General features: G+C 41.1%; 2 protein-coding genes across 2 annotated transcripts in view; one reads left to right on the top strand and one right to left on the bottom strand.

Annotated features, from left to right (window-relative positions):
* ZFYVE9 (zinc finger FYVE-type containing 9) overlaps positions 1-7,436 on the top strand; it is a 59,621-nt gene extending 52,185 nt beyond the window's left edge. The window contains exons 14-19 of the mRNA XM_059822280.1: positions 622-772; positions 2,251-2,331; positions 3,714-3,876; positions 5,027-5,132; positions 6,144-6,320; positions 7,154-7,436. Coding sequence (XP_059678263.1) covers positions 622-772; positions 2,251-2,331; positions 3,714-3,876; positions 5,027-5,132; positions 6,144-6,320; positions 7,154-7,315 — 840 coding nt within the window. The 3' untranslated portion in view covers positions 7,316-7,436. The remainder of the gene's footprint in view (positions 1-621; positions 773-2,250; positions 2,332-3,713; positions 3,877-5,026; positions 5,133-6,143; positions 6,321-7,153) is intronic.
* The window catches only part of CC2D1B (coiled-coil and C2 domain containing 1B), a 37,845-nt gene continuing 19,447 nt past the window's right edge, over positions 7,430-25,827 (bottom strand). Inside the window, exons 15-25 of the mRNA XM_059822281.1 lie at positions 23,912-24,084; positions 23,121-23,246; positions 22,541-22,599; positions 22,166-22,282; positions 21,588-21,661; positions 20,851-20,909; positions 19,019-19,070; positions 17,273-17,372; positions 13,357-13,447; positions 12,490-12,620; positions 7,430-10,776 (exon numbers count right to left, since the gene is read on the bottom strand). Of these exons, the coding sequence (XP_059678264.1) occupies positions 12,501-12,620; positions 13,357-13,447; positions 17,273-17,372; positions 19,019-19,070; positions 20,851-20,909; positions 21,588-21,661; positions 22,166-22,282; positions 22,541-22,599; positions 23,121-23,246; positions 23,912-24,084 (971 nt within the window). The 3' untranslated portion in view covers positions 7,430-10,776; positions 12,490-12,500. The remainder of the gene's footprint in view (positions 10,777-12,489; positions 12,621-13,356; positions 13,448-17,272; positions 17,373-19,018; positions 19,071-20,850; positions 20,910-21,587; positions 21,662-22,165; positions 22,283-22,540; positions 22,600-23,120; positions 23,247-23,911; positions 24,085-25,827) is intronic.

Raw genomic sequence — 25,827 nt, forward strand, 5'->3', positions numbered from 1 at the left:
TATATCACAAACGTTTTTGGATGCTTTTTGGAGGCCTCCTTTGGAGAGAATCAAAATTATTTCTGGATGTCTATGATTCAGATCTTTTTTAAAGTCTTCAGATTGGGAACATTGATCCCAATTTCACCAGTTCATGCAGGTGAAGCACAGAGACACTAAAGCTTTGGTGTTTGGTCATGGCAGAACTGGATTAAGTGCCACAAGCCTGAGTGCCAGTCTAGCACTGAACTGTGGAGGCAGCATTAGTGATTTATGTCATAAGCAACTGTAGTTGTGTAAACAAGCCAGATATTTCCTCCCAATGTTTTTCTAATGTTTTTTTCCTGTGAATTTATTCTTTTAAAACAGCTAGAGATAATAGCTTTTGCAACCTATATAGCTCAGCTATCTCTTAGACCATTTATCTTATTACATAAAAGGTGGCACTTTAAAGCATCTAGACAGTATAAGACCTGAACCCTGTTTTCAAAAGCAGTTTATGCTTCTGAGTGCTAAAATCTGACATGAGAATATGAGCGCTGTTGAGAAGCTTCCTCTGTCCGATTAAACTGTTCCAAAAATCACCTGTTTATGGTAGTACTTGACAAACAGGGTAGAAATGGTAAACCTTTTTGTTTTCAGATGATGAAAGCCATGAACAAATCCAACGAGCATGTTCTAGCAGGGGGAGCGTGCTTCAATGAGAAGGCAGACTCGCATCTGGTGTGTGTTCAGAATGATGACGGGAATTACCAGACACAGGCCATCAGCATCCATAATCAGCCGAGGAAGGGTGAGAACAAGGGTTCACGATGAGGCCGTTCCCTCCCAGCACTCTGCATGACTTCTTTGCCGTTCATGTTACCGTTCCAGCATGTGGCTTTGTGAATCAGTCAGAACTGGGTTTGTCTGCATTTCACTGAGTTTCTGTTAGACATTCAGAGAAAATATTTCCGATTGCTGCCATTACTGATTGGGCAGCTTTGTGAGTTAGACATGCAACACAAGGTGTAGTAACACTTCTATCTGCCCTTTACCCCCTTGGTGTTTTACTTCCCTTGCAGAATCCATGATCTCAGATGTCAGGGGGCACACTGTGCGGTTTGTATCCTGTGTACAGTCCACATCACACTTCTCTAGGACAATGGTGCTGTTCTGAATTTGTCTGAAAGGCGTTCTAGCAACTTCATAGATCAAGCAGAGATAAAGCAAATAACAGCTTGCTCCTTTGTAAATATGGTAATACTGCCTGCACAATACAGCTCAGGACTTGCAGTGCTCCAGAGGTCACAGTGCTGTAACTGGTTTAGGCAACATCTCTACATTAGGAATGAGAGCTGTTGTTGGCATTATTGGAGACTACAGGAGAGGTTGTGGTTGCTTGTGCTTGACCTATACTATGTGAAAGGAGGCAGATTAGATTTAGTATGCGAGAAAGGTAAAGAATAACCAACAACAGCAGCATTTTAATAATGCATCTTCCAGAAAATCCTCATGGTCACCTCAGTTAGACCATCTAATTTCCAGGCTTTATTTTTGTTAGAGTAGGCTGAAGGGCTGCAGCAGCAGTGTGCTGAGAATTTAAATGTTGCAGTTTTGGGGAAAATTTCAGGTGAAGACATTTATACGACATTTATGCTATGTCCAAATGAGAACAAGCAAGACAGAGGCCAACTTTTATGTTTTGCAAGTATCCCCAGTCACTCCAATGAGTATACTGGCATGGGATGTCACTCAGGACTGATGATCTTATCTGACTTCTGTTTGTTTTACATATGGGACAAGAAGAAGGATTTCCAGCAGGAATTTCATGATGCTTAGTGGTCATTTAAGAGAATTTTACTTTAAATCAGGTGGCTCTGAGCTATGGCCTTTCCAGTGGGTTGGTGTTACAGTGTGAGCCATAAACAGCTTGCTTACAATCTTTACCAGCTGTGTGGGAACATTTAGAAGTTAATTATGTACTTGGTTACTCTAAATTAGTAGTCCTGAAACTTAGAGGTGTGTATGGGGAGAGGGAGAGTGATGAAATATGAGCATTCATTAAGGTTGACAAAAACTGTTGTCCAGTTTAGAAAATAACTGGGTGATTTGCCCTTCCATATCCAAGCCTGTGATGTGCATTAAAGTCACCATAATTCTAAGCAGCATTTGTCCTGATTTAGATTAATCACCTCTCTGGATGATAGAGGTGTGATACCTGATTCTTGTGTAAGGCATTGTTTTGACGAAAGCCTCACTAAATCACTCCTGTTGTTGTTGTTGTTGCAGTGACTGGTGCCAGCTTCTTTGTGTTCAGTGGAGCTTTAAAATCCTCTTCAGGCTACCTTGCCAAATCCAGTATAGTAGAAGGTAAGAACTGAACTGCTTGCTTAAAACACAGCGCTTCTCTCTTAACACGGCTCAGCTCTGCAGTTATCAGGGTTCTGCTGTTATGCCTTGGGCATTAGAATCACGCTGCTGCTTCAGCTTTAGCCTACTTTTTAGCCAGAAAAAAACCCGTTTCCTTTAATGAGGAGGAACTTGTCCAGATGCTGTAGAACAGGGACACAAGAAAATGAGGGTAAGAGATGAAATACCGGGCTTGTGAGCCTGTGATCAGTTCACTGGTTTGGGTTGAATGAGGAAATTGTGAGCCTAAGAAATACGGAATGTGTAATCCACCGACCAGGAGAGGAAGCCCTGCTAAACTTACTCTGTTCCCAACTAGCTCTGCATGATGCAAGATTATGAATGTGCATTGTTTACATGCTTGTATGTGGGCAGATGAAAACATGACAAGTCAAGATTGTTGAGCTGGTACCTCTCTGATATGGTTTGTTCTTCTTTTACCAGTTGTCATATCACAGAAATAAATGCCGACTGTGTACACTGGATTGAAAGCCGTTATTGCTTGTTAGCTGAGCTACAGAACTTTGTAGTCTAACCTCACTGCAGATGTGACAGAGCAGTGCAGCCAGTCGTGTTTTAAGTGTGCTCCTTACAGTCTGTGAGTGAGGTATGCAAGAAGCCCATGGGTGCAGTCAGTTAGCACAGCTCCACTGACGAGCAGTAACTCCTTAAGCTGCGCCAGCTTGAAAGCTTGCAGCTGTAAGAGCATGCACTCCATGGGCGAGTAGTCACCCAGGGCTGAAAAGCAGCCATCTCACTCTAAGTATATGTAGGTCATTATACCATTTTCTGTGTCTGAATTGGTGGTTTAGTCAAGAGAAAGGTATGGGTGGATTCAGGGAAGGAGTCTGTACATTGGGGAAGTGTGTCATTCCTAAGTTATTTCTGCAGTAATTTAGACTGATCCAATCCAAATTCTCTATCTTTTGCTACTGTCAGGCAAGCATTGGCTTCCCAAAAACTCTGTCACCGCTGGAGTGCTGCTTCCAGTGCCAACAGCGGTGGTAGCTGAATGGAGGCAGTGGGTCACACGGGGTTTCTGAGGGTTGCCTAGAGCAGGTGTCAAGTTTTGGGGCAAACTAATGTAGCCGTTGCTACAGCTGACTTTACCTGGTAGATGGACTTTACATTATGCTTCTGTTTTCCCTAGTCAATGCTCATCAGTGCCGCGTTTTAGGAATCTGAGAGTTCAGAAATGGTCTTATATAGCATTGCTGCCTATGACTCAAAATAGATTTTTAATCTTTCTGTTGCAAAAAGAGGAAGGATGTTTATTTCTTTTTTTATATACACTCTGTTCAGTGTGGCTTATCTTGGCTTATGAGGATTTCTGGGTTCCCTAGATGGAGTAATGGTCCAGATAACTGCTGAGAACATGGACTCTTTGAGGCAGGCCTTGAGAGAGATGAAAGACTTCACCATCACTTGTGGCAAAGTAGATGCTGAAGATCCTCAGGAACACGTTCATATTCAGTGGGTAGAAGATGATAAAAACTTTAGTAAGGGGTAAGTAGAGGAGCAATCGCTTGACATTGAATGGTGTCTGTTTGACTGTATTTGTTAAAGATTTTAATTGATCTTATAAGGTACATGAGTCTTCAAATCAATAGGAATTACAAGTCTGTGCCTCTGTTTTGAGTGGTAAGATGCAATTAAATGGGATGAAAGTGGAATTGAGATACAGAGCTTTGGGGCTTCAATTCAGAAAGTTGTCAATGTTATGGATTTTTTTGCCATTGCTAATATCCAGTTATTGGAAACCACTAATCTGTCTCCAACACGCAGTGCTGAACCCTGCATATTGTGGTCACTTTGCTGTCTTGGTGCTTAGTTTGCATTAAGTAGTGCTGGAAATAAAATTGCTGACCATCAACAGTATATTTGGACTCTTGATAGTTAAGCCAAAAGAAAGGTGTATATGCCAGCTTAACTATTTATGGCAGTAAGTGCTCTTATGTTTAAGGACTCAACATCTAGAAAGAAGGATATTTCTGTAGTTTCAGGCTCTCTGGGTCAGTCTTAGGTTCTGCAATAAAATTCTGGGTTGTGTAAGTAGTGTTTCAGGTATTACTGGCCTACACTGAGGTTACAAATGAATCAAAATCAAATCTGTATGAAATGTGTCATGGCTGTGTTAGCATCTTACAAGATCTCAGCCGTTGGTGCGAAGCTTTGTTGAAAACGTGCAGGAAGGTCCTTCTGCACCTGGTTTGTGCGTATTGACCAGGGCGGGTGTCAGGGGTAGGAGCTGCAGGGCACAGGAGGGAGCATGCTGCCTCTCAGCTCTTCCCTCCTGCTCAGCTCTGCAGGAGCCCATTCCAGAAAGGCTGCTCACTATAAAGTTTCAGGCCCAGCACCATCATCACAATTAGCAGTTGCATTCAAGATGATGACTGATTTTGGCACCCTGAGAGAAGCCTTTGGCTTCCCTTCTGAGGCTAATTTTGGTCTATGCCTCATTAAGCTGATGTGGTAAGTTGCTGTGTAGTAGCAGTCCAAATTGCAGAACACTCAGTTAAGGAAAAAGCCTGCAACAAGGCACTTGGAGGATTCAGGTGTAGCAGAGGAGCCTGATGTAGTCCTCTTTTGCAATGGTCTCTGTTCAGCTCATGTTTTCTGCTAAGCCAGAACTTACCCTTTTCCCGCCCTTTTACAGTGTTGTAAGCCCTATTGATGGCAAATCAATGGAGTCTATAACAAGTGTGAAGATATTTCATGGCTCAGAGTACAAGGCAAACGGAAAGGTCATTCGGTGGACAGAGGTAAGTCAGTCAAATTGAGCTGCATGTAAACCAACACTTGGCATTTTGGGATTGCAACTACAGCCTAGTCTTCTTTCGACTTGCTCTCCCTACTCATCAAAATTAAAGCAGCAAATTCTTCAGAACAAACCCTGTATTACCTTTCCTACCTGCAAGGAAAGATTCAGTACGGCATGGTGCAGAATAAAACATCCTATCAGCGATGCGCAGCTCAGGCTGCTATCACAGCCAGCCTCTACGGCCTACTCTGCGCTGGCCACCTCTTCTCGCGTAATGGTTGTTGAACACGGCAGGGACCAGAAAAATACTTGCTTACTGTGTTACCCAAGGCAACAGTGGGTTTCATCTGCATTTGTGTTAAAAAATAGTTTTAAATGGAGGCAAATCTTAATAATTATTTTTAAAAAAAATGTTATGAGCTACCTTCTCTAAAATGTTGCAAGTTAAAATGAAAGCGCTGTGGCACAAATCACTTGCAGAAACTGCTTGCATAGCTGAGGTTAGCTGTGACTTTGCCAGCACACAAATGCTAGCGTTAAAAGATTTCTTGAAGTGTTTCACTTAACCTGCCCAGGAAGAACCAGGTTAATCACTCTGCAGCTTGCCACCTTAGTATCATTTTCTCTCAGGTCAGTTGGGCTCAACAGAGACAAGTAAGTTCAGTGAAAACAGTAGTACAAATCTTCAGGCTGGGATGGCTTCTACTAAAAATGTGAATTTTCTGAAATTAACACCTAATTAAAAGCATTTTTTTACTAAAAACTATGTGTAATACATTGTGAATTTCCATAATGAGGCTTTTGACCAGAACTGAAAGGTTTTTGAGAACATGACTATTTATATCTTTTGAAGTTTTTTTTAATTTTTTTTCCCCCTGAGGTGGCTTGTCTTCAGGGTCTTTTGCTGATCTTCCCTGAGCAGCTCTTCTTTAAGTCTTCATTTGAAGAAGTTTAAATGGCATCTCAGTAACCTTATTTTCTAGAAAAGCCAAGTGTTGACTCTTTTCTTCAGGTGTTTTTCCTGGAAAATGATGAGCAACATAATGGTCTGAGTGACCCAGCCGATCATAGCAGACTGACTGAAAACGTGGCAAAGGCTTTCTGTTTAGCTCTCTGTCCTCATCTTAAGTTGTTGAAAGAAGATGGAATGACTAAGCTAGGTCTGCGTGTAACACTTGACTCAGATCAAGTAAGTCTTGAATTGTTTTGGTTTAATTGGGTGGTTGTTCCCTTGCTTGTTCCCCAAAAAGGAAATACACCGCTTCAACCCTTCTCTTGGTTAAAGACGTACCAGTATCAGATGCTAATCTATCTAGTGGTGCTAAGTGGTGTTTGGTGTTTTGGGCCATCTGTTAAAATTGGAAAGGTAGTGCCTAGCCTGAATTAACACCAGGCTTGACCCCCATATGCCAGCAGCAGCACCTGCTCTGTAGTCAGAGACCTGTGAACAGCCCTGCCACATGCTCAGAAGAGACTCTAAATTGGCCTTTTCACGAGAAGTTTAAGACAGGAGCATATTAAATGTATTCTCGGATAAGCAAAAAACAAGTATGGCTGTTCTTAAAGGATCGCACTGCATATGAGGCAGAGAAGCAGACAGATGGTCCCCCCAAGAGACAGCAAAAGCTACAAGCAGAGAGAAGGGTCTCCTGGCAGGACAGCTGGCCTTGCCTTGGGGTGGACATGTTCCTAGTATCAACCAGCTTTTAAATGCTGCATGACTTAATCTGGTAATGCAGGGTGCGGTTCCTGCTGATCTGAATGATCTGCTTTGACAGAGCAGTAGAAAAAAAGAGGCTACTTTTGTCCAGACAGCCACTGGGAACAGAGAGAAGGACAAAAACAAGTAGAAAAGCCACTTTATTGCCTGCTACATCCTGTTCAACTGCCTGACATCCCTGAGCAGAGGCCACGGCACCTCACACACCTCATCCTCCTGCACAGCACTTCCCTTACCGCCCGCTGAATCACAGCCTTGTGTCCTAGCCTCTGTAAAACCCACTCTTATTTTGTATTTTTTAGGTCGGTTATCAAGCTGGGAGTAATGGACAGCCACTGCCCTCTCAATACATGAATGACCTGGACAGTGCCTTAGTTCCAGTGATTCATGGAGGGGCATGTCAGTTGAGTGAGGGGCCAGTCATAATGGAGCTCATCTTTTATATTCTGGAAAACATCTCATAAGAGGACTTCATTTTCTGTTCAGACCTGTTCCAGCAGCAGTTGTATCTGAATCATTTGCACTTTAAAACTGGAAAATTAAGCTTTTGTTAACACTATTGGGGGAGGGGGGGAGGAGGGAGGGACAGTTGTTCCATAATTCTAAATCTTCTATGCATTGTCAACAAACAGAGGATCAGGGCAGCTTCTATACTACAACATGGCTATGCTATCCTTGCAGCTAATACACTTCTGTTACTGTTTAGAAAAATGCTCATGTTTAAAGACTTACAGTCATGTACTCTAAATGCTCAAACGGGTGCAAAGATCACTGGGGCGTAAATAAAAAGTGAAACTCCAATCTTGTACTGTTTGTAGATGGACATGTTAAGAAACAACAATCAAGACCTCCATTCTGACCTCATCATAAGGCCGTTTGTGGTTTTTCTGTAGACATTAAAAAGTAACGTTTACATTATTTTGACCAGATTAGTGGTTGAAATACGTTTGGAGTAGCCCTTGAGAGATATGGAAAGATTACCTAGCCATAACCACATTTGTATATGCGTCCAAATGAGCAGAAGGGCGAGCATCTCTCTGAAAGCGGTATTATGTAAACTGCAGTTTTGTGTGTGTAATAGGCTAGTTTACTTTTTTCCTCTATTTACTATAAAAACCCATCACCTCGGCAGATTTCTATACTCTACTAGAAGAACTCCTCTGCTATTTGGTACTTTGTTTACAAATCTGTCTGAAGCAGAGGAACTATCAATTAGCCCTAAAGTGCAGTTATATCTCATTCTTCTTCCCCAGTAGGTCCTGTTTTTTTAAAGAGTAACACCCAGGGCAGCTTTAAGTCTCCTCCTTGCTATATGCTGTAGTGTAACGCTAGTGTCATATAATACAAGACAGCTTGCACTTTGTATTAGCAGCACCGTGTAAAAGCTTACCTGTGATAAAAGTATAGAGTGGCTGTTTTTGCATGTTCTGCTGAAAAAGGCTTTCTGGTCAGCTCTGAACATTTGCACTTGGCCCAGTGCTCTTGGTCTCACCTGAGAGGGCTTTAGGAAGGAAAGCAGCTGCTGACATCTGCCACCACATTGTGAAGCTGGAATTGAGAATCCGCCAGAGGAAATGTGGTTTCATGTTCTTATTGTCTCCATGGAAAGCTGCTAACCAGTGGAAAGAGCTGAGAGCAGGAGAAGGAAGGGGTTTGGTTTGTTTAGTCATGGCCATGCAAAGCAGCTGTTTTGAGTCCCTCCCAGGAAGGGGGGCAAAGGTTTCTCCTCCTGTCTATACAGAAAATTAATTTGGGAAGAGAGGGGCTAATTTATGGTGAGCACAGTAACTCAGACATTGCATTGTCCCCACTCGCAGTCAGTTCTGGTGGATGCAGTGGGGATTATTTCATTTTTGCTGTATGTGAGTAACACAGACATTCTTTCAAATATAAAGGGAAGTGCAAGGCTACTGTGAGACTGATGCTATGTTTTTTAAACAAATATACAGCATTAGCTGGGCAAAGGAAAAGGTAACTGTACATGTAGCAATGTATTTTATGTAAAGACAGCAGAGTATATGTACAGAGTGCATTTGTGAATAAATGGCTACTGCTTTTTAGCAAAAAGCAAAAGTCTGACAAATCCAATATTACAAATTACAGCTGTCACCACCCAACACTTGGGGAAGGCAGGCCAGAGAACTGGGGTCCAACTCCAGAAGGAAAAGCTGGCCAGCAAGAGGTAGCACAGTACTACACTGCGAAGGGTAAGTGTTGCATCAAAGTGAAACCTTACCTCTGGCCTTAACGTGGCTTAATGTTTCACGATGGACAAACCTTAAGCTACTACACAATCACTAGCCTTCCTATGTACCTGTGCAGCAGAGCAGGACTACGGTTACTTTCAGACTCCCCTCTGCACACTGTTTTTGCACACACAGCGCAGCACTACATGGTGTAAGCAAGATTCAGTATGCGGAAGAGTGTTCCATAAATTAAGTAATAATCTTCCTTATAGAGCCTGCACTCCAGCTTTGCCACAGCAGCAGCTTTCCAGTTACTTTATTTGCATTGTTACGCTTAATGATGCAGTAAAAGAGGTGAAAAAATCTTTATCTTCTCTTCCTTTGCCCCAAAAGTCTTTTAGGTTTGGATTATGTTTGTGCAAAACACTATCAACTGGTGACTGACATGTTTGCTTCAACCACAGCCTTTTAAATGACCTTAATTACCATGTTGTTAAGAAATGAGTACTTGTTTTAAAAAAAAAATTGTACTTTTAAAATTCAGTTAGTTAACACTGCAAAAAACTGCATATTATATTTTTATTTTCAACATGTAGTTTTGTATATTAAATTTATTGAAATTAAAAACTAAACACTGTATTGTCTTCATCTGCTCAGGAAGACAGAGGCAGCGCTGCCTTACTTGTCTGGACTCTCTTCTGTCTACAAACTTGCCCTACCTAAACAGCTGGTGTAGGAGTGCTCTGACTCCCCAGTGCAGGCACATCCTCTCCTTTGAGATCCGTTGTTTCTGTTAGCTCACAGAGATTTAAAAACCACAAACATATTTGGTACCATTTTTTGTATGTTGCTGATCAAAAGCATTCCTGCAAATAGTCATAATCCAGTTTTCTACACGTCACAAAGAGTGGCTATTTTCCCGATCACCTGGAAGAACTGTAAAAGCCTGTTTTTGTAAAAATACAGGGAACATTTGGGAAGCAGCAGTCGAGTGTACTTTTTTTCTCCTTTTTTAAATTACAAAAAAAAGAAAATAAAAAGGATGAAGGCACAGTACCCAGGCTGCATTGAACAAGCAGTGCAGCAAGCATGGCAGACAACTGGTAGCCAGAACAAAAATGTAGCTGTGTAAACACCTGCTGCTAAGAAGTCTTGCATTCTTTTCTTCTGAAAGGCAACATCCCATTGAAGGTTACGTAGCAATGGCATGCATAGAGGAGGGATGCACTGCTGCTAGATTGCTGCCTGAGCTCTCTCCTCTATTTTAGGAAACAAACAAAAAAAACCCCCTAAACAGGGCTTGATAAGAGAGAACAGAAAAAGCAGTAGCAGACTGTTCGCTGTACCACGTCGGCTGCTCGTACACTTGAAAAAATGAATTCTAGTAAAGGTCTTACCTGTGACTTGACTGAGAAGTTTTTGCACTGCCTCGGGGTATTTTTAAGGGGCTAAACTTTTCGCACACCACTATGCATAGTTAATGTAACATTCATCCTGGTGCTACATTAGTAGTCCAACATTAAGGCAATTCTGTCTATTTTGTGCAGACTAGTAACAATCCCCTGCAGCAGCAAATTTCCAGAGCCTTACATTTGCCTTAAAGTTATTAATAAGCACTATGGCTGTTATCAAAATAGACATTAGGTTCAGTAGTGCATTCATTTAACGTCTTTGGTGCTTGCAGCTAGCAGCATCTTTCTACATACGTTCATCCCACATCTTTTAGCATTCCAATGGATCTGAGGAAAAAAACACACAAACAAAACCCCAAAAAATTACTTGATGCAGTACTTAACAGATGTTCACAATTCAAGGTCACATTATATGCAAAATGCTGACATGAATTTTCTGGATGGTCAACTAGAAAATTCAATGGAGCAAAACTATTAAGCTCTAGTGATTGAAAATGCTTTGGTGTCCAGTCACGGCACAAGGCCAAGTTGTTACTTCAGATACGGCCAAACGTGTCCCTCATAGCCTAACTGTGAAGCTCACGGGCAGCTTACTGACCTCCCTGGCTGTGAGGAAGAAATCTCTAGACAAACAGTCCCTTTGGCGCTACAAATTCAGACTCGTACTGAAACAAGACCTTTCAATCTGTAAAATCTAACACAATTTGGAAGCAAAGGCAAAGAGGTGATGTTGCTGTGAACCTTAACTGCCATTTATAAAAGCAAAGCAAAACAATATGCTAAGGAAGAGGGAGCACAGAGACTTCAGGAGCTCAAGCGAAGGAAGAAGGATTACTTATTAGAAACTGTATTTACACATCATCTGTTTTCCCTGAGAAAAGGTGAGGTTTGTTCCATGCTGGTATAGCAAGGTCATGGTCCAAGAGGAGGGCTCTACATGCTATCACAGTACAATAAATACCTGCTCAGAGCGATCAACATGGTCACACCTCTGCCAATAACGCCCTACGACTGCAGGCAATTTGCACACGCACCGAAGGGAGAACTGACCGTCCCCAGCAAGTCAGCCTCTGCTCCCTGGCTTTATGAACAGAAGCTGTGGGAGAAGCGAGGACCTACGTTTCAGGATATCAATGATTGTGTGCAACTAACCTGAGTTTCTTTCAATCATCAGACATACATAAAAGTAGGCTGATTAGAGATTCCACAGGCAGATGGACTTCTGGTACTTACCTTTCAGTAACTTTATGTAGAAAAATCCCTTTAAAAAAAAGACACCAGAATTTTTGGTATTTATTTGCCTTTTTTTTTTTTTTTTTTAAAAGAAGGGAGAATTTGTGATACCTAAGAAACAGAGTATGAGAAAGGAAGACAAGCTCCAAAACCAAGCAGTTTCCATAGAGGCTGGCAAGAAGCAGCAGCCTACCTCTTTTTCACCCTTCTAATATACAGCCACTTTGGCAGCCACACAGCTCCTCTTCTGTACTCGATATGAGCACAGTGGGCACCAGGCACAGTCCTTCAGGTAGCCTGTGTTCAACTGTGCAGTTTGTCCCTGCCCAGAAGTCTCAAGTATCCAGAAGAAAGCCCATCTCCAATAGTTTCCCTTTCAGATGAAGCCAAGCAGACTTTCACGGGACAAACGAGTGCCCTTCTCCTGCTTCTGGTAGGGAAAGAAGGGTCCTTGCTAACTCGGAAAGGTTTTTTGCTAACAAGAAGGATGGACAGAAAGCACTCTCCTTCCTAGAAAGGACTCACCAATCTTATTTTCTAAATATTATTCTAAATAAAGGTGATGCTAGAAGCTTTCCCTGTATTTCAAGTGATTGTGAAATAGCATCTTTGATAAATAAGCTAGTCACAGATTCTGTAGCCTCATTTCTGAAATTATGTCAACTCACCACTACAAATACAAAGATGAATGGTATCAAAGCCAGGGCTACGTAATCAGGTCAATGTCAACGAAAGACATTATTCAAGCAGAGTTTGTCTGTAGCCAGATAGTTCTGGCCAGACCATCTTTAGAAGCAGTATTCATACCTCAGATAGAACTAGTGTTCGAGGACCAGCCAATTTTCTGTAACTGTTTGAAGATCTTGACCACTGAGGGGCTCCCTGAGTCTCACTTTTACCTCCAGTTTCCCACCAGTGGGCTTTCTGCCATCAAAAATCTGAAAGAACCACAAAAAAAAGAGCAGTTAGCGCACATACAAATGATGATTTCAATCTATAGTGCCTCAGGCAACCATTGAGTTCATTTCCCCATGACTAAAAGATGACAGAGATCACCTGCAGGTGACTGCAACGCTGGGAGGTGTCGCAGCCGTGTGCTTCCCCAGATTCATAATTCAGCAGAGCAGGTTACCCACACAGCCTGTGCAAGGCAGTTGCACCGACGGCTGCACTACCTCTGCCTGCCGCGCACTAAGCCCACAAAGTACAAACAGACTCCACAGGCAGCTCAGAGGATGCTGAGGGCTGTGGTGTCCTGAGCATGCCTGTAATGCAGCCCGAGGGATTATTTTTAAGGTTCCATTTAAGATCTCCTACTGGATCTTACAGCAGCTCTCTATCCACTCCGTCAGTCTTCACTTAACCCTTTGATCTGTAAGGTACCAATGCAAATATTTTTGGGAATTGCCTGAATTTCTGGTCCTGACAAAGAAACTATCTTGATACAGAAAATTTGCAGAAGAGAGTCCCCAAGAAGGTTCCAGTACCAGAATGGTCACAGCTAAGACAAGCTTCAAGAGATGATAAAACAAAGAACAGCCCATTGTCTATCAAACTCATCCAATACAAAACTGTCACCTGTATACAGATATATTTATGCAACACGAATATTTGTTTTCCCTTTGTGTTCAAATACTACTTACTGGAAAAACACACCTCACCCAGGAAACATACCTCGATGATCTCTCTAACTTCACATTCTGATTCCAGCTTTTCCAGTTTCAAGTGTGCTGTCCCCACCTGCTTGTCACTTCTGAAAAAGGACCTGTTTCAAAGAAATCTTCCTTAATTGAATGGGTAAGGTTTTTCAGAACATTAAAGAGAAAGCTAAGAGGTCATCACTATTTGCACCATCACTGCATCCAGGAGGGCTAGTCAAGATGTGCTACTACAGCCCTGCAAGGGGCAAACCCTTAGTGAACTAGGCTACAAGGACAAGATACAGAAGTACTCATTTTTTTAATTATTCTCTTGCAACCACATTAAAGATGAGGAGAGCAGTGAAGAAAAACAATCAACTAAACTAGCACTTGGAATGGCAGCAGCTTTTGTCCCTGCACAGGGTGACAGGGAAGAATGGCCTAACAGCAAGGACAGACAGCAATCTTCTGCAATGGGCTGTTTAATAGAACTGGCTGAAAAACTTCCCAAGGAAGTCGCATCTCTCATCAAAACAAACATTTCACAGGCACATGCTGGTTTTGGCAAACTACTTATTCAGAAAAGTCCTGTGAATCATTGTTTCATTTTGATATATCAAAACACTCAATTTCTACAAGTAAGAACATTTCATTTCAGCTATTGTTTTGATTCCCCTTCATACTGGTAGTTCTAACAGTCAAGAACTATCATTTTAGAATTTCTAGTCTGATGAAGTTAAACACGGAGAATTTTTATCCTGCAAGGAAAACAATCAACTTTTCTCTGCTAAGTCACTTCTGTTTAACAGCTTTATCAGCAAGAGATCCATCTTTACCTTAACAGGGACAGGTGGTGCAATCCTTACCCAGACACACTCCTCCAAAAAGCAACAGCTAAGACTAAAACACACTAATTCCACAGACGTGTTCAGCTCAAAGCATTGGATTTCTTTGCCTGCATCCAAGCATTTCCCTGAATCAGTCTCCAAAAGGTTTGATAAACAACTAAAATCTAGAGATTCTGGAGGTAGGAAAGCCAACCAGCCATGCCTGTCATGTTTTGGAAAGGAAATCTGCCAAAAATTCAGAAGCTTCCTTTTTTATGCCATTTTATTTAGGAAAAAAACAAGCAAGCAAACCAACAAAAAAAAAACCCCAACCCCAAAACATCCACCCTTCCTCCTATTATCATTAAGAGATATTAAGATATTGTCTAGCAAGACTTGACATATGCAATGAAAACTCTGAAGATTATTATATGGAGCCTCATGATCATGTCATCTGTGGCAACAGTAACCAGTATATTAATACCCGGGCCTGATGCTGCCAATCAGTGCCTACAATTCCCAAGTGAACATCCATAAACCCGATTGTCTAAAATCTCTGACTGGAAAAGGAGTAAGAATGTTTCCTCATATTCACCCCCTCAATGATTGCTTCATTCATATATTCTCCAAATAGCTCTTATCTACCACAGCATAAGAAACCTGTCATCCAGACTTCAACCTCACTTTCTGCCTTGCGTGTTCAGAAATAGCGTCAGGAACGCTATAGCTCATATAGCACCAAGTCTCTATAGATCAGGAGGACAATGGTCTGGTACTGCTAGCCCAGGCTGCAGCGAGCTCACAGCAGAGAGCTCAGACGCTTCTAGACGGGATAAAGAGTGCAAGACCACTACTAGTCTGAGTGCACTGGAACGTGCAGCGAGTCACTCAGGAAGTACATCTCTTCCAAAAATCTGTTGCTGAAGGACTTGAAAGACTCCAGCTCAGTTGTTCAGGTTGCTTCTTATTTGTCAGTTTGTCAATCTCAACACAAATTGCTGTAGTAAAGAAAAACAATGTCACAAGTACCTCAAGGGCTGATAGCGCTGCCTCCAAACACGATGCCTATGAATTTTGTTGACAGAAAGCCTCCCAAAGATGAGACTGTATTCTCCATCGATGAGACTACAGTAGACTCACAAAATCATTTAGAAAAGCTCAGAATTTATTAGCTCACATGCTAGAATACTTCCTTTCCTTCACAAGCACCTTGAAATGAAGGATTACATAATTGTACTGCAGTATCTTGGACACTTTGTTCATAAACTTAAAAAGAGAATCAGCAATTCTTCTAGCTGAATATTTTTAAAGCATTTTTCCATTTTATAATTCAAGAAACAATAAAGACTGGTTCATCCCTGATCAGTTCTAGGGGGTTTGCAGTGAAGAATGTGAACTTGCTCAAGGCCACGGCTTCAGAAACAGCTCTGGGGAAATCTCCTTTTATCTTCAGAAACCTTTAAGAGAGGTTTAAAGAGAGACTTTTCCTTTGGAAAAATACATTGCTGGGTTTTTACTTGAAAGTGTTTTTTAAACTGAAGTTTCATATATACGACCTGAAACAAGTCTTCTTTGCTCAATGACAGAAAATAATTCTTGGGGGATGGTCAGAGGGCTATCACAGACCCCTAAACGGCAACACCTACAAGCATTTCTGAAAGTATTATTCATTTATAGTCTTGAAGAAAGACAGGGAGCAGACAGTCTTTAGAAAAGAGCCTGGATCCCTTAATTCTCTCCTTTGTCCTGAGAGGATGGCCGGGGGAAGGTGATCAGTGGGCCTTTCTTCTTTTTCTCCTTCCCTGTTGCTATTTGCCCAGGGGAACTGCCACCCCAATCCAGAAACAAGCATATATTTAACTTGTTAGATTCCTGTTCTAAGAACAAAAAAAAAAAAAAAAAAAAAATCTCAGAACCAGAAAAGAAGCAACCCGCACAGATTTTTTTGCTAATCTTCAAAAAGGCTTCAAAGGACAATCTGGAGCTGGCATACAACTCATGAATCACTGGAGAGTGTTTCCCAATGGGTGAACTTAAGCCTGAGCTCAGACCTTAAAAACAAGCACAGTTCCACCTGGTAAGAGAACAGGATATGCCCCATATGAGCAATGGTATGCAAAAGATAGGGAAAAATGTTTTAAACAAATGTAAACACTTAACAGTTCTATGCAAAAGAGGCAGGATCGCTAATGATGAAATCTGGAACAAAACAGCAGTGAGCGGTCAGGACTGACAGAGTAAGAAAAATCAGCTTTTGCTTCAACGGAGATGCAAGTGGGAGATCTGGAGTAAAAACCATGGGACTTTAACTCATAAATTAGAACATCTACAACTTGAAAACCGTCCCAGAGAACCTATGGATCATTTCTGTATGTCCCGGTAATAGAAACAAAGAATAGCACAAAGAGCCACCAAGACAAAAACAGGTTATCCAACATCCCATCCAAGCCATGGATTACAACCAACTCGGGGATTACTGAATATAGGCCACTCTGATTTTGAGTAAATCAGTAATGAGCCTAAATGTAGGATGATTTCCCTGAACATTACCAATTGTTAACATGCATCTCATCACCTTGACCTCTGAGATGAGGGGAGTCTGTCTCTCTCAAGATAGTCTAACCGTTTGCTAACAGTGTTCAGGAAATACTGTAGGATCTTCAGAATGAAGATAAGTACAAAAACACAACACTGGTTCTGCCATCATCTGTCATCTGCTTTACTGCTGTTAATGTTTTGCTGCCACTTGTACTTCATTAGTCTACAAAGTTATCCCATGTAACATTTAAATCTTCTAGTCCTGACAACTAGAACCAGACTGGATAAGAAACAAAACAATCTGAAGCTGAATCATTACCTTCTCAGTCTCATCAATTCCTCTAAATGCACTAATCCTCAACTGATCTGCCAGTTAGGAACCAACTTCACTGAACTTCTGACTTTTTTTCACCCCCATAGGGGAAGACACAGAGCTCAGGCACATTTTGGAAGGAGTTCTCAGACATGAGAACTACACAACTCTTCATTGCTAGCTTAAAGATTGTGTTTCATAAATTTCAGCTACAACACTCTTTTCAGCTGTTACTAGAGAAGCAATGAGGGGGGAGCAAACTGTGGACTTACCCTTTATGAAATACTTCAAATTTAATTCCTTTGGACCGAATTGCTCGTCGGAAACCTCTGTGATTTCGGTTGATGTTCAACTTAAACAACTGGTTATATTCTACAGTTAAAATACAGAAAAATGAAAGAAAGCTGTGAAAGTCAAGCTATGTGCAGTGCTCTATTACATGCATGTACTCAAACCTCTGTTTATCTCAGTTTGGCCTGTTTGTGAAAGACACTTCACATCTATATGAACCTCCTTCTCAGGAGGTTATTTCACTGCCTCGGCAGTGTTCAAGACCAGGTTGGATGGGGCTTTGAGCAACCTGGTCTAGTGGAAGGTGTCCCTGCCCATGGCAGGGGGGTCGGAACTAGATGATCTTTGAGGTCCCTTCCAACCCAAACCATTCCGTCATTCTATTTCAGTCATTAACAAGTTAGTGTCCCTCTCCAACAGTTCACCTGTCATCCCCCACTTTACAGGGACAGAAACCGAACTGCAGGAAAACCAAGTCATCATGAGGAGGTGATAGCAAGTTATAGGAGAGCCAAAACTGGAGAATCTAAGTCTTTTGGCAATTAAACAGTGTCTGTGGCTAAGAAATAGATACAAAATAAGAAGGAAAAAGCATAGGAAGGTTGGAATGACTGGGAAGGGGTGTTTTGATAATGTAACTAATACTGTTTTAACACCAGTTTCATTAATGAGTGTGACAAGAACTATGCCACATGATACCTTTTTATCAGAAAGTCTCACAATATTGTACAACTAATGTTCAAAGACTTAATCTGCGGTGCTACCCAGGAACACTCATCTCTGCTTGTCAGCCTGGGAACCCAAAACATTGAGGCTAAGTAACTGCTCAGCAAGTGCAGATCAAGTTATTGGAAGTCTTGGAACACAGCTCTCAGTATCAGAGCTTCAGGACTTTTAACAGAAAATACATATAAACTCAAAAGATATATCTATCTATCTGTACCTCTTTTGAGATAAATTTACAACTAGCAATTTGGACACTGAATTCAAAGTTGTTTTGATACTACATGGCTGCTTACTGCAAGAACTGAAAAAAATAATACAGCAATAAACCAAACTTAGAGTGCAAGATGATCGATTCTAAAATGCTTGATGAGTCTAATACTGGTATTCAACGGCCAGGTACAAAGGGGTATTTTTCAAAAGGTACAAAGAAAGTGTTTTAGTTGGTTTCAAGACACATTGTCTTAAAAAAATAATCTATTTCTGCAGTGATACTTTGTCAGGTTTAGAAATGGTAGCTGATTAGCAAAAATCATGACAGAATTGGCAGTCTCACAGGAGATAAAATTTGACTGAAAAAGATCTGATCCATGGAAATATTAAAATTAATAATTTAACTTATTTAATAGAGAAAATGTATTTATCTGGCCCATCTCCCAGCAGGGCTGACAGCAACAGCTGGAGCATGTCAGCAGTGTTAGGTTTACGGTTGGACTTGATAATCTTAAAGGTCTTTTCCAACCTAAATGATTCTACGATTCTATGACTGGTAACTCAATGATTTCACTAATTCATAACAAAATAACTACCACCAATATTGGGATGAGGGTGAAGAAATTGCCAGCACAGCTGGACTTCACCCTCCAACAAGCCCTTTCATAAGAAAGAAGAAAAAAGGTGGTGGGAGGCCTTCTAGCCTGATTCACAGTATGAGACTAGCCTGTACCCTCCAGTGATTCCTAAGGTGCCATGTTTTTTCCCCTCTGTCCCAAAAAAGTACTAACCTGGAGAATTGTTATTGTTAATTACAGGTGTTTTACTCTTTTGAGGTTGCTCCTATTAAGAGAGATACACATTACATAAAACCATCAGATATTGTTTCAAAATACAGACTAGTAACCATTTTTATTACCAGCTCTTTTTTATACCTATACAAGAAACATGAGGTTTTGGGGGTTATCTGAATGATAAGAAGAGTCATGGTACATTCAAGACTAAAATATTTTAATTTCATTGTGGTAACAAGTATAATACTAGATAAAGAATAAGCCAAAACATTACATTAAATATAAGAGCCACAGATAAGCTACAGTCACACTCAGTTCAATCCAATCATCATAAAGTTACTGACTGTGGCTGTTAAACTACATGATAAACTATGCACGTTCCACGACACAGTAATTCTGTTCCTTCTGCATTAGCTGGAATAACAAGCTACACAAGGAATTCATCACAAATCATTCAGGGAATTGCCCTACTATTTTGCCTGACAATCAATCTGCCACCAAAATGAATTAACTTTTAACCTAAAGCAGAGTACAAACTAAATCTCTGGGGACTGAACAAGGACAATGTGACCTAATTATTGCAGCTACTTTGCAAAACTGATTTCAACTATGAAGGAGAAAGGTGGTGTATTTGACTGTTGGCTAAGCAGTAAAGATCTGGCTTTTTTTAAAACAACGAAAAATAGATTAAAAGCAACTACACTGATTCTTACTTATTCCCCAGAAAATTACTCAATACAGATGAATTCTGTTTTCAGCCACCATAATGGGGTGGGCTCCTCCATTAAGGCCTCATGTAACTCAAACCTAAACACAAACCTGATCTGACCATCACCAATTTCCCACAGGTAATTAAATTTATTTTAGTGGAATTGCTGCAAAATTTATTAGGAGGTAAAAATCTAGGCTCTGCACTCTCACAGGGCTAAGTATTAGTCCTGTAAGAGCAAAGATTGGTTTTGCCCTACAGAGGAAGCAGCAGAAGCCCCATCACTTCTACTGATAGTAAGACTAGACAGCCCTCTTTAAAAGTCCTTCCAACTCAATGGTTTCAGTATTTTTCAGACCAGATGCTGCTTTTAAAGGTGAGGAGAACAGGATGACACTGGGGAGTTTCAAGAAAGAGGCAATATATATATATTTTTTTTTATATTCATACACATATATATGCACATACACATAAGTATTAATAGTAAGGTCAAGAAACTTGTACGGCCTAAGTCCTTTCTCCAGATACGCACGTATCTATTTGCTAATTAAATCACCACGAGTCACGTGCATTTATCTGAGGACGAAGATTAACCTTTTCAATCCATTTCTGTAATTATAATAGATGTCCAAAAGTAATGCCTTTAAAAGCTTGTTTTCCTAAAGGAACAGACTTAGAGGGAGATGACATCTAAGTTGGCCCCTCTCCCCTAGTGACAACTTTGCGTGCCCTTGTGTTTGGTTCAAGTTACCAGTGCGTTTGCACCCCTGGAAGAAACGAACTTCTCCAAATTTTGCAAACACTGGAAACAGTCTTCGGGGGGAAAGGTGGGCACAGCTTAGCCAGAGAACATGCAAGCCTGAAGCAGACCACCACTAAGTGTAAGGTGTGAAGAACATCAAGAGAAAGGTGCAGCAAAACTCATAATCTGCAGGGAACAGATTCAGCAGTTCTGCTTCTCAGAAAAAGTTTCTGTTTTAAAAATAAATTCAGGCATTATGCTCACAAGTGTTTTCCCTTTCTCGAAGAAAACCTGCACTTGCTCCCTGAAGCCCTCACAAGCTAACATAGTGGCAAGGGTCACAGACTGAGGAACAGAAGAGCCAGGACACACACTCACCGCACTCGGGTACTGAAATTCAAACTTCACAAATGCATCCAAATCTCTTGGTGATACACCTGAATGAGACAACAACCAGCCAATCCTAACAGCCAATACAGGTATTTTCATTGCATCTGTAATGTTGAGCAGGATTTTCAAGAGCACCTAACTGATTTTCAGTAAGACTCATGACCTGTTTCTTGACAACTGAAAAACCCATCCATCAAACCAAAATACATAGAAACCTGGTATCCAAAGGAAAACATCTACTTTTCTTAATGCTGCTGTTAGTCCCAAGACAGTCTACCACAGATGGTTTACAAGTCCCCCAGAAATAAGGGACTAAAAGCAGTAATGTTGGCAGGAGCAACTCCTGTCTACTGAAGGCTCAACGCACATTAAGGTGGTGCAAAGTTAAGGCAGGCACTCATAACAAAATAGGAGATAAACATGAAACTTAAACTATGACCCAGTTATGACCGAACCCAGGACAATTTAAAGTTCTTCCCTCTGTCCAGATGGAACCCAGATTCTCTTTACTCTTCTGGGGTTTTTTTTGTTTGGTTGTTTTTTCAAATACTGTTTAAAGGTTTTTTGGGGGCTTGAGTCTGAAACCTGGTTATTTTGTTTTAATGAGTGCTGGCTATAAAAGTCTCAAGTCCTGAAGTCGTCTTCAAGGTAGAAAAATCTCATTCCCCACTGCTTTCCTTTACCTACTCAGAGGAAAAAGCCGACATGCCCTTTCAAGTACATACCTGGTGGAGCTGGTAGGTTTATCCCCCTGACAATAAGAAGGTGCATTTCTGTGCTGTTGAGCTCAGAAAATATCCTGTGAAAAAATAAAGACAAAATAGCGTATTCATCCCAGTAGCCCACCAGCACCTGATCCACTGCCAGACCAGGATGCCACTGGTATTTGTCTGACCTTTTTCAATAGTGCACTCCTACACGGATCACCTTCATAAATTACAGAACAGCAAGGAAAGAGCACAAACCGAGACAAAACCACCTCTGATGTATAGTGAAAAATACCAAGAACAAAGCCCAAAGGCAACAGGATTAAGGGAGAAATACAGAGGAAGGAAGAGTGGCTGAAGCTGCAGAATATAATAGATGAAGCTGGAGATATTTTGAAAACAAAACAAAAGAACTCAGAACAGAAGTTAGAGAACAACTGCTTTGTATTTATGTTGTTGAGAGTGTCCTTTCAGGAATGCTGAGCCTAACCCTAGCTGCCACCCAAGTTTGCTGAAGCCAACAATTCCCTAAAAAAGAGCTAGAAACCAGAAAACTCATTCCAGCCTGCCTGAGAAATACCTTTGTTTTTCCATACCTTATCATTTTAAAGGTTCTTTCCTCAAAGTGATGGCTTGGAGGATCCATTCCTTGTGCTCGTGCAAGCTGTAGGATGTCCATGTCCTTTTTACAACCTTGTGCTAGTTTCTCAAACCTACAGAAAAGGCAAACAAACAACAGAAAAGCTACACACACACGGGAACAAAGAGAGCATTCTGCCAGATACAGGCCACAGAGTAAGCCTCAGACCTCTGGTCTGAGAGCAACTCGGAGATGCAGGCCCCCCAGTTACTGACCCTTTCACATAATGGGAAGCTTACCAACCTGCACCCCCATATCATCTTTAGGCGGGTCAGGCAGAATCAACCCTAACCACATCACTGGATGACTAACAGAAGGCAAAGGGTCTTACCGAGTCGTTTCTGCTACATTTCCCAGATGCATGAATTGCTTGGAATACTGTAAACACCTCTGTCAACAGAAACAAAACCAAACAAACATAGATGCACTTAGTGAACCTTACACAGATTCATGACTGGCAGAAAGTTTTGAGGTTGATGACAATCTAATTTAAGAAAAGTCAAGAGTTTTCCCAAGTCACCCCAAAATACCTACTCCTACAGTCCTTTAAGCCCAAAGCTGAGCACAAGATTTGTTTGAGCTGTTCTGCTCTATTCCTTTTTATTCACTTAATTTCTAGATATGAGGCTCACCCAAGGGCTAGTCTTAATCATTCGGGTACTATTTTTGAACTTGAGTGCTCATATTTGATAATGACAATTTGATAGTCCCAAGGATCCAAGCACATTCTCTGACTTCAACTAGTAGAGAATCCAACTTTGAAAATTTTTCACTTTAGGACACAGAATCAAAAGTATTTTAAAAGAAAAAACAAAAGACCCACAGAAACAATGATGGGATTATAATATTAATAAAACCCAGAGAAATGTAAAAAAAACCCAGAACATTTCTAAAAAAGATAAAATGGTCACCTCATGTTGGTCCTTCAGCAATTTTATGAGCTGTGCATACACTTCATCTGCTTTCTGAGACAGTCTGACATCTTCATGGTGTATGAAGATAAAATCACCCTCATCATCTGTAGGGGGTGATGGCAGCTGGAACACAAGAACACCACATTTCAAAGCCCTTATAAGAAAAAATGAAGTAGACAAAAAGCAGCCAGAATGTACAGAAAGGTCAGTGAAGGGAGATGGGTTGTTTTTCTTCTCAAGGCAATTCCAACCCAACCACTACTTACACCACTGCCTGACAACTGCTTAAGTCATACAACCCTGCAAAATGTCTTACAGGCCTAGTTCCCTGCTTATTCAGGTCAGGAGAGCTATTACAATGCAGTTTGGTTTCCCCATCCACCCAAATAACAACAGAAAGTAGGGCACCACTGTATCACATGCACCTGATCCTCATCCCAAAATGGAGTTAGGACACAGCTAAGAGACATACTCACACCCTAAGCCCAAGGAACACTTCCAAGCTGCATGGTTTCAGTGTGCCATTGTAAATCAAGGAGCAAACGGTTCATGGAGATTAAATTTTCTCAAAATCTGGCACATTTGAGGAGCAGCAGAGAAAACAAAATGAAAAAAAAACCTAAACCAAAAACATAGGGGAATTTCAGGGCTCAGTATCCAGATTTGTTACTTGAGCAAACTAACTTAATTTGTGTCACGAAATATTTATTAAATCATTCACTGTTTGAATGATGTCCTTAGATGTTCAAGCATATGATACAAAGCAGAATATTAACAGTCCTACTAACCTTGGAAACATCAACAGGTTTGCCACATTTTGCTTGCTCAATCTTTAGGTCAAAGCTCTTAGCTGTTCTGAGATACATCTTAGCCTGTTCAAGGTTATTCTCCTTCTTTGCTTTGACGGCTGCCTTCATGTATTGCTTCTTTCTATTCTCCAGAAATTCCAGCTGTTCCCTAGCTGAAAAACAGTTGTATAAAACCCCTCAGTCATCTGACACCTCCGTGCCCCTGAAACAGGTTTATCATGTTCAGTTTATAGCCAGAAAAAGGTCAGTAAAAGTACAGATATCAAATAAGGACATTTCCTTACTGAACTTAATTGTTTCTTGGCCAGTTTCAATTTCAAGTATCAGAAAAAGAAACAAACTTCCTTCTGTCATGGCATCCTTCATCAAAAAAACCTCATAGCACTTCACAAGTGTCACAACAGTAATTACAGTCCCTTATTTGCAGGCAGGAGACAGACTCCAGTACAACCGACTGGTCCAAAACAGAAGCTGAATTCGAACTTTCAGCTTGACACATTAACTTCTAAAAGACAGTGAATATTATGAACATCTTCTGTACTCATTTCTTCCCTCTCCCCTGATCTGTCGGAAAAAAACCCAGATGAACCAATGTGCAGGGACATTCAGACTCATCACCTCTGATTATTTGTAATTCCTTGCCATCTTAGTTTCTTATTAATTCTTGGTTCTCCTCTTTCTGTCCCAAAACAGTAAGGACAACCACAGGAGTCAGAAAAGATTGCTTTACATTGTACCAGGTCAGTGCATGCTGTCTCTTCTTATACCTCACTTACAAAATGGTACAGCATGAGCTGATTACAGCCATTTCCAAAGATAATCATATTGTATTCACCACTGCACTCTACTCATGACTACACAAGCTAAACAACACTTGCAAGAGGTGCCCGTCTCAGCAAATAAATATACCAATGACTCTCACACTATTCACTGCTGTCAGATGACGATCAACTTATTCCCATCCTCGCAAAGGAGCCCGCTGTCCTGCTGCTGTGAGCAATTTGCCCAATCAGCCCAAACCAAACTAATTAGACAAGGTAGCTAGCCCAGATTCCACTGAGACCAAGCCCACAGTGTGCTCTGTGAGGCTGAGACACAGAGCACAGGTATTTTCAAAGAAAATCTGTGGAGAATGGACTGAGCAAAGCCATTAATCCAACTGATCTTGGCTCCTTGACTTCCCTGGTATAGGCCTTAAGTGCAACTGCTCCACTCCACTCCCACACCTCCCTACACCTTGTGCTCTCCAACAAGAAAAATACAGTTTTTTACAGTTGATTTATCAGCTATGGGCAGCTGTAAGCTGTACTTTGTAATTCTGGGGGGAAGGAGGTAACATCTGGATCGCAGAATGCATTTTGGCTAGTGAAATACAGCTTTACGATAGTGAAGTACTGACATTTTGTTGTGAAAATCATGTCAGTATGAATCTGTCCAGGTTCTTGTTGCACCTATTGGTCTTATTTTAAAATACTCGAAATACCCAGGAGAGATTACTGCAACACCAGAGACCAGGTATTATCAATTCCTTCACAGCATAAGTCTAGGGCAGTTCACTCAAGAGATTAATATGTCAGCTAAAATTGCAAAAACCAAAATTCCTGAGGTTTCATAGATTTTCAAAGCCAAAATGGACAACTACTACATTTTAGTGGTCTTTATAAAACAAAGTAATGGAATTTTCTGGAGAGGAGAGTTATGAACTAATCACAGTGGCACTGTGAAATGCCTTTGCACTCTGCAAAAGAACTTGCATCAGCCAACTAGGCAGTTCTGCTTTGTCCTGAGGGAACTACCCAGGGCAGAATGGAAGAAGAAGGATGGGATTACAGTCAAGGCATGACAACAGAATCAGCGAGAGCCTGAACACCGCTAGTGTGCGCCCAAATCACACC

The sequence above is a fragment of the Gavia stellata genome, chromosome 10, assembly GCF_030936135.1.
Source record: "Gavia stellata isolate bGavSte3 chromosome 10, bGavSte3.hap2, whole genome shotgun sequence".
Taxonomy (NCBI): Eukaryota; Metazoa; Chordata; class Aves; order Gaviiformes; family Gaviidae; genus Gavia; species Gavia stellata.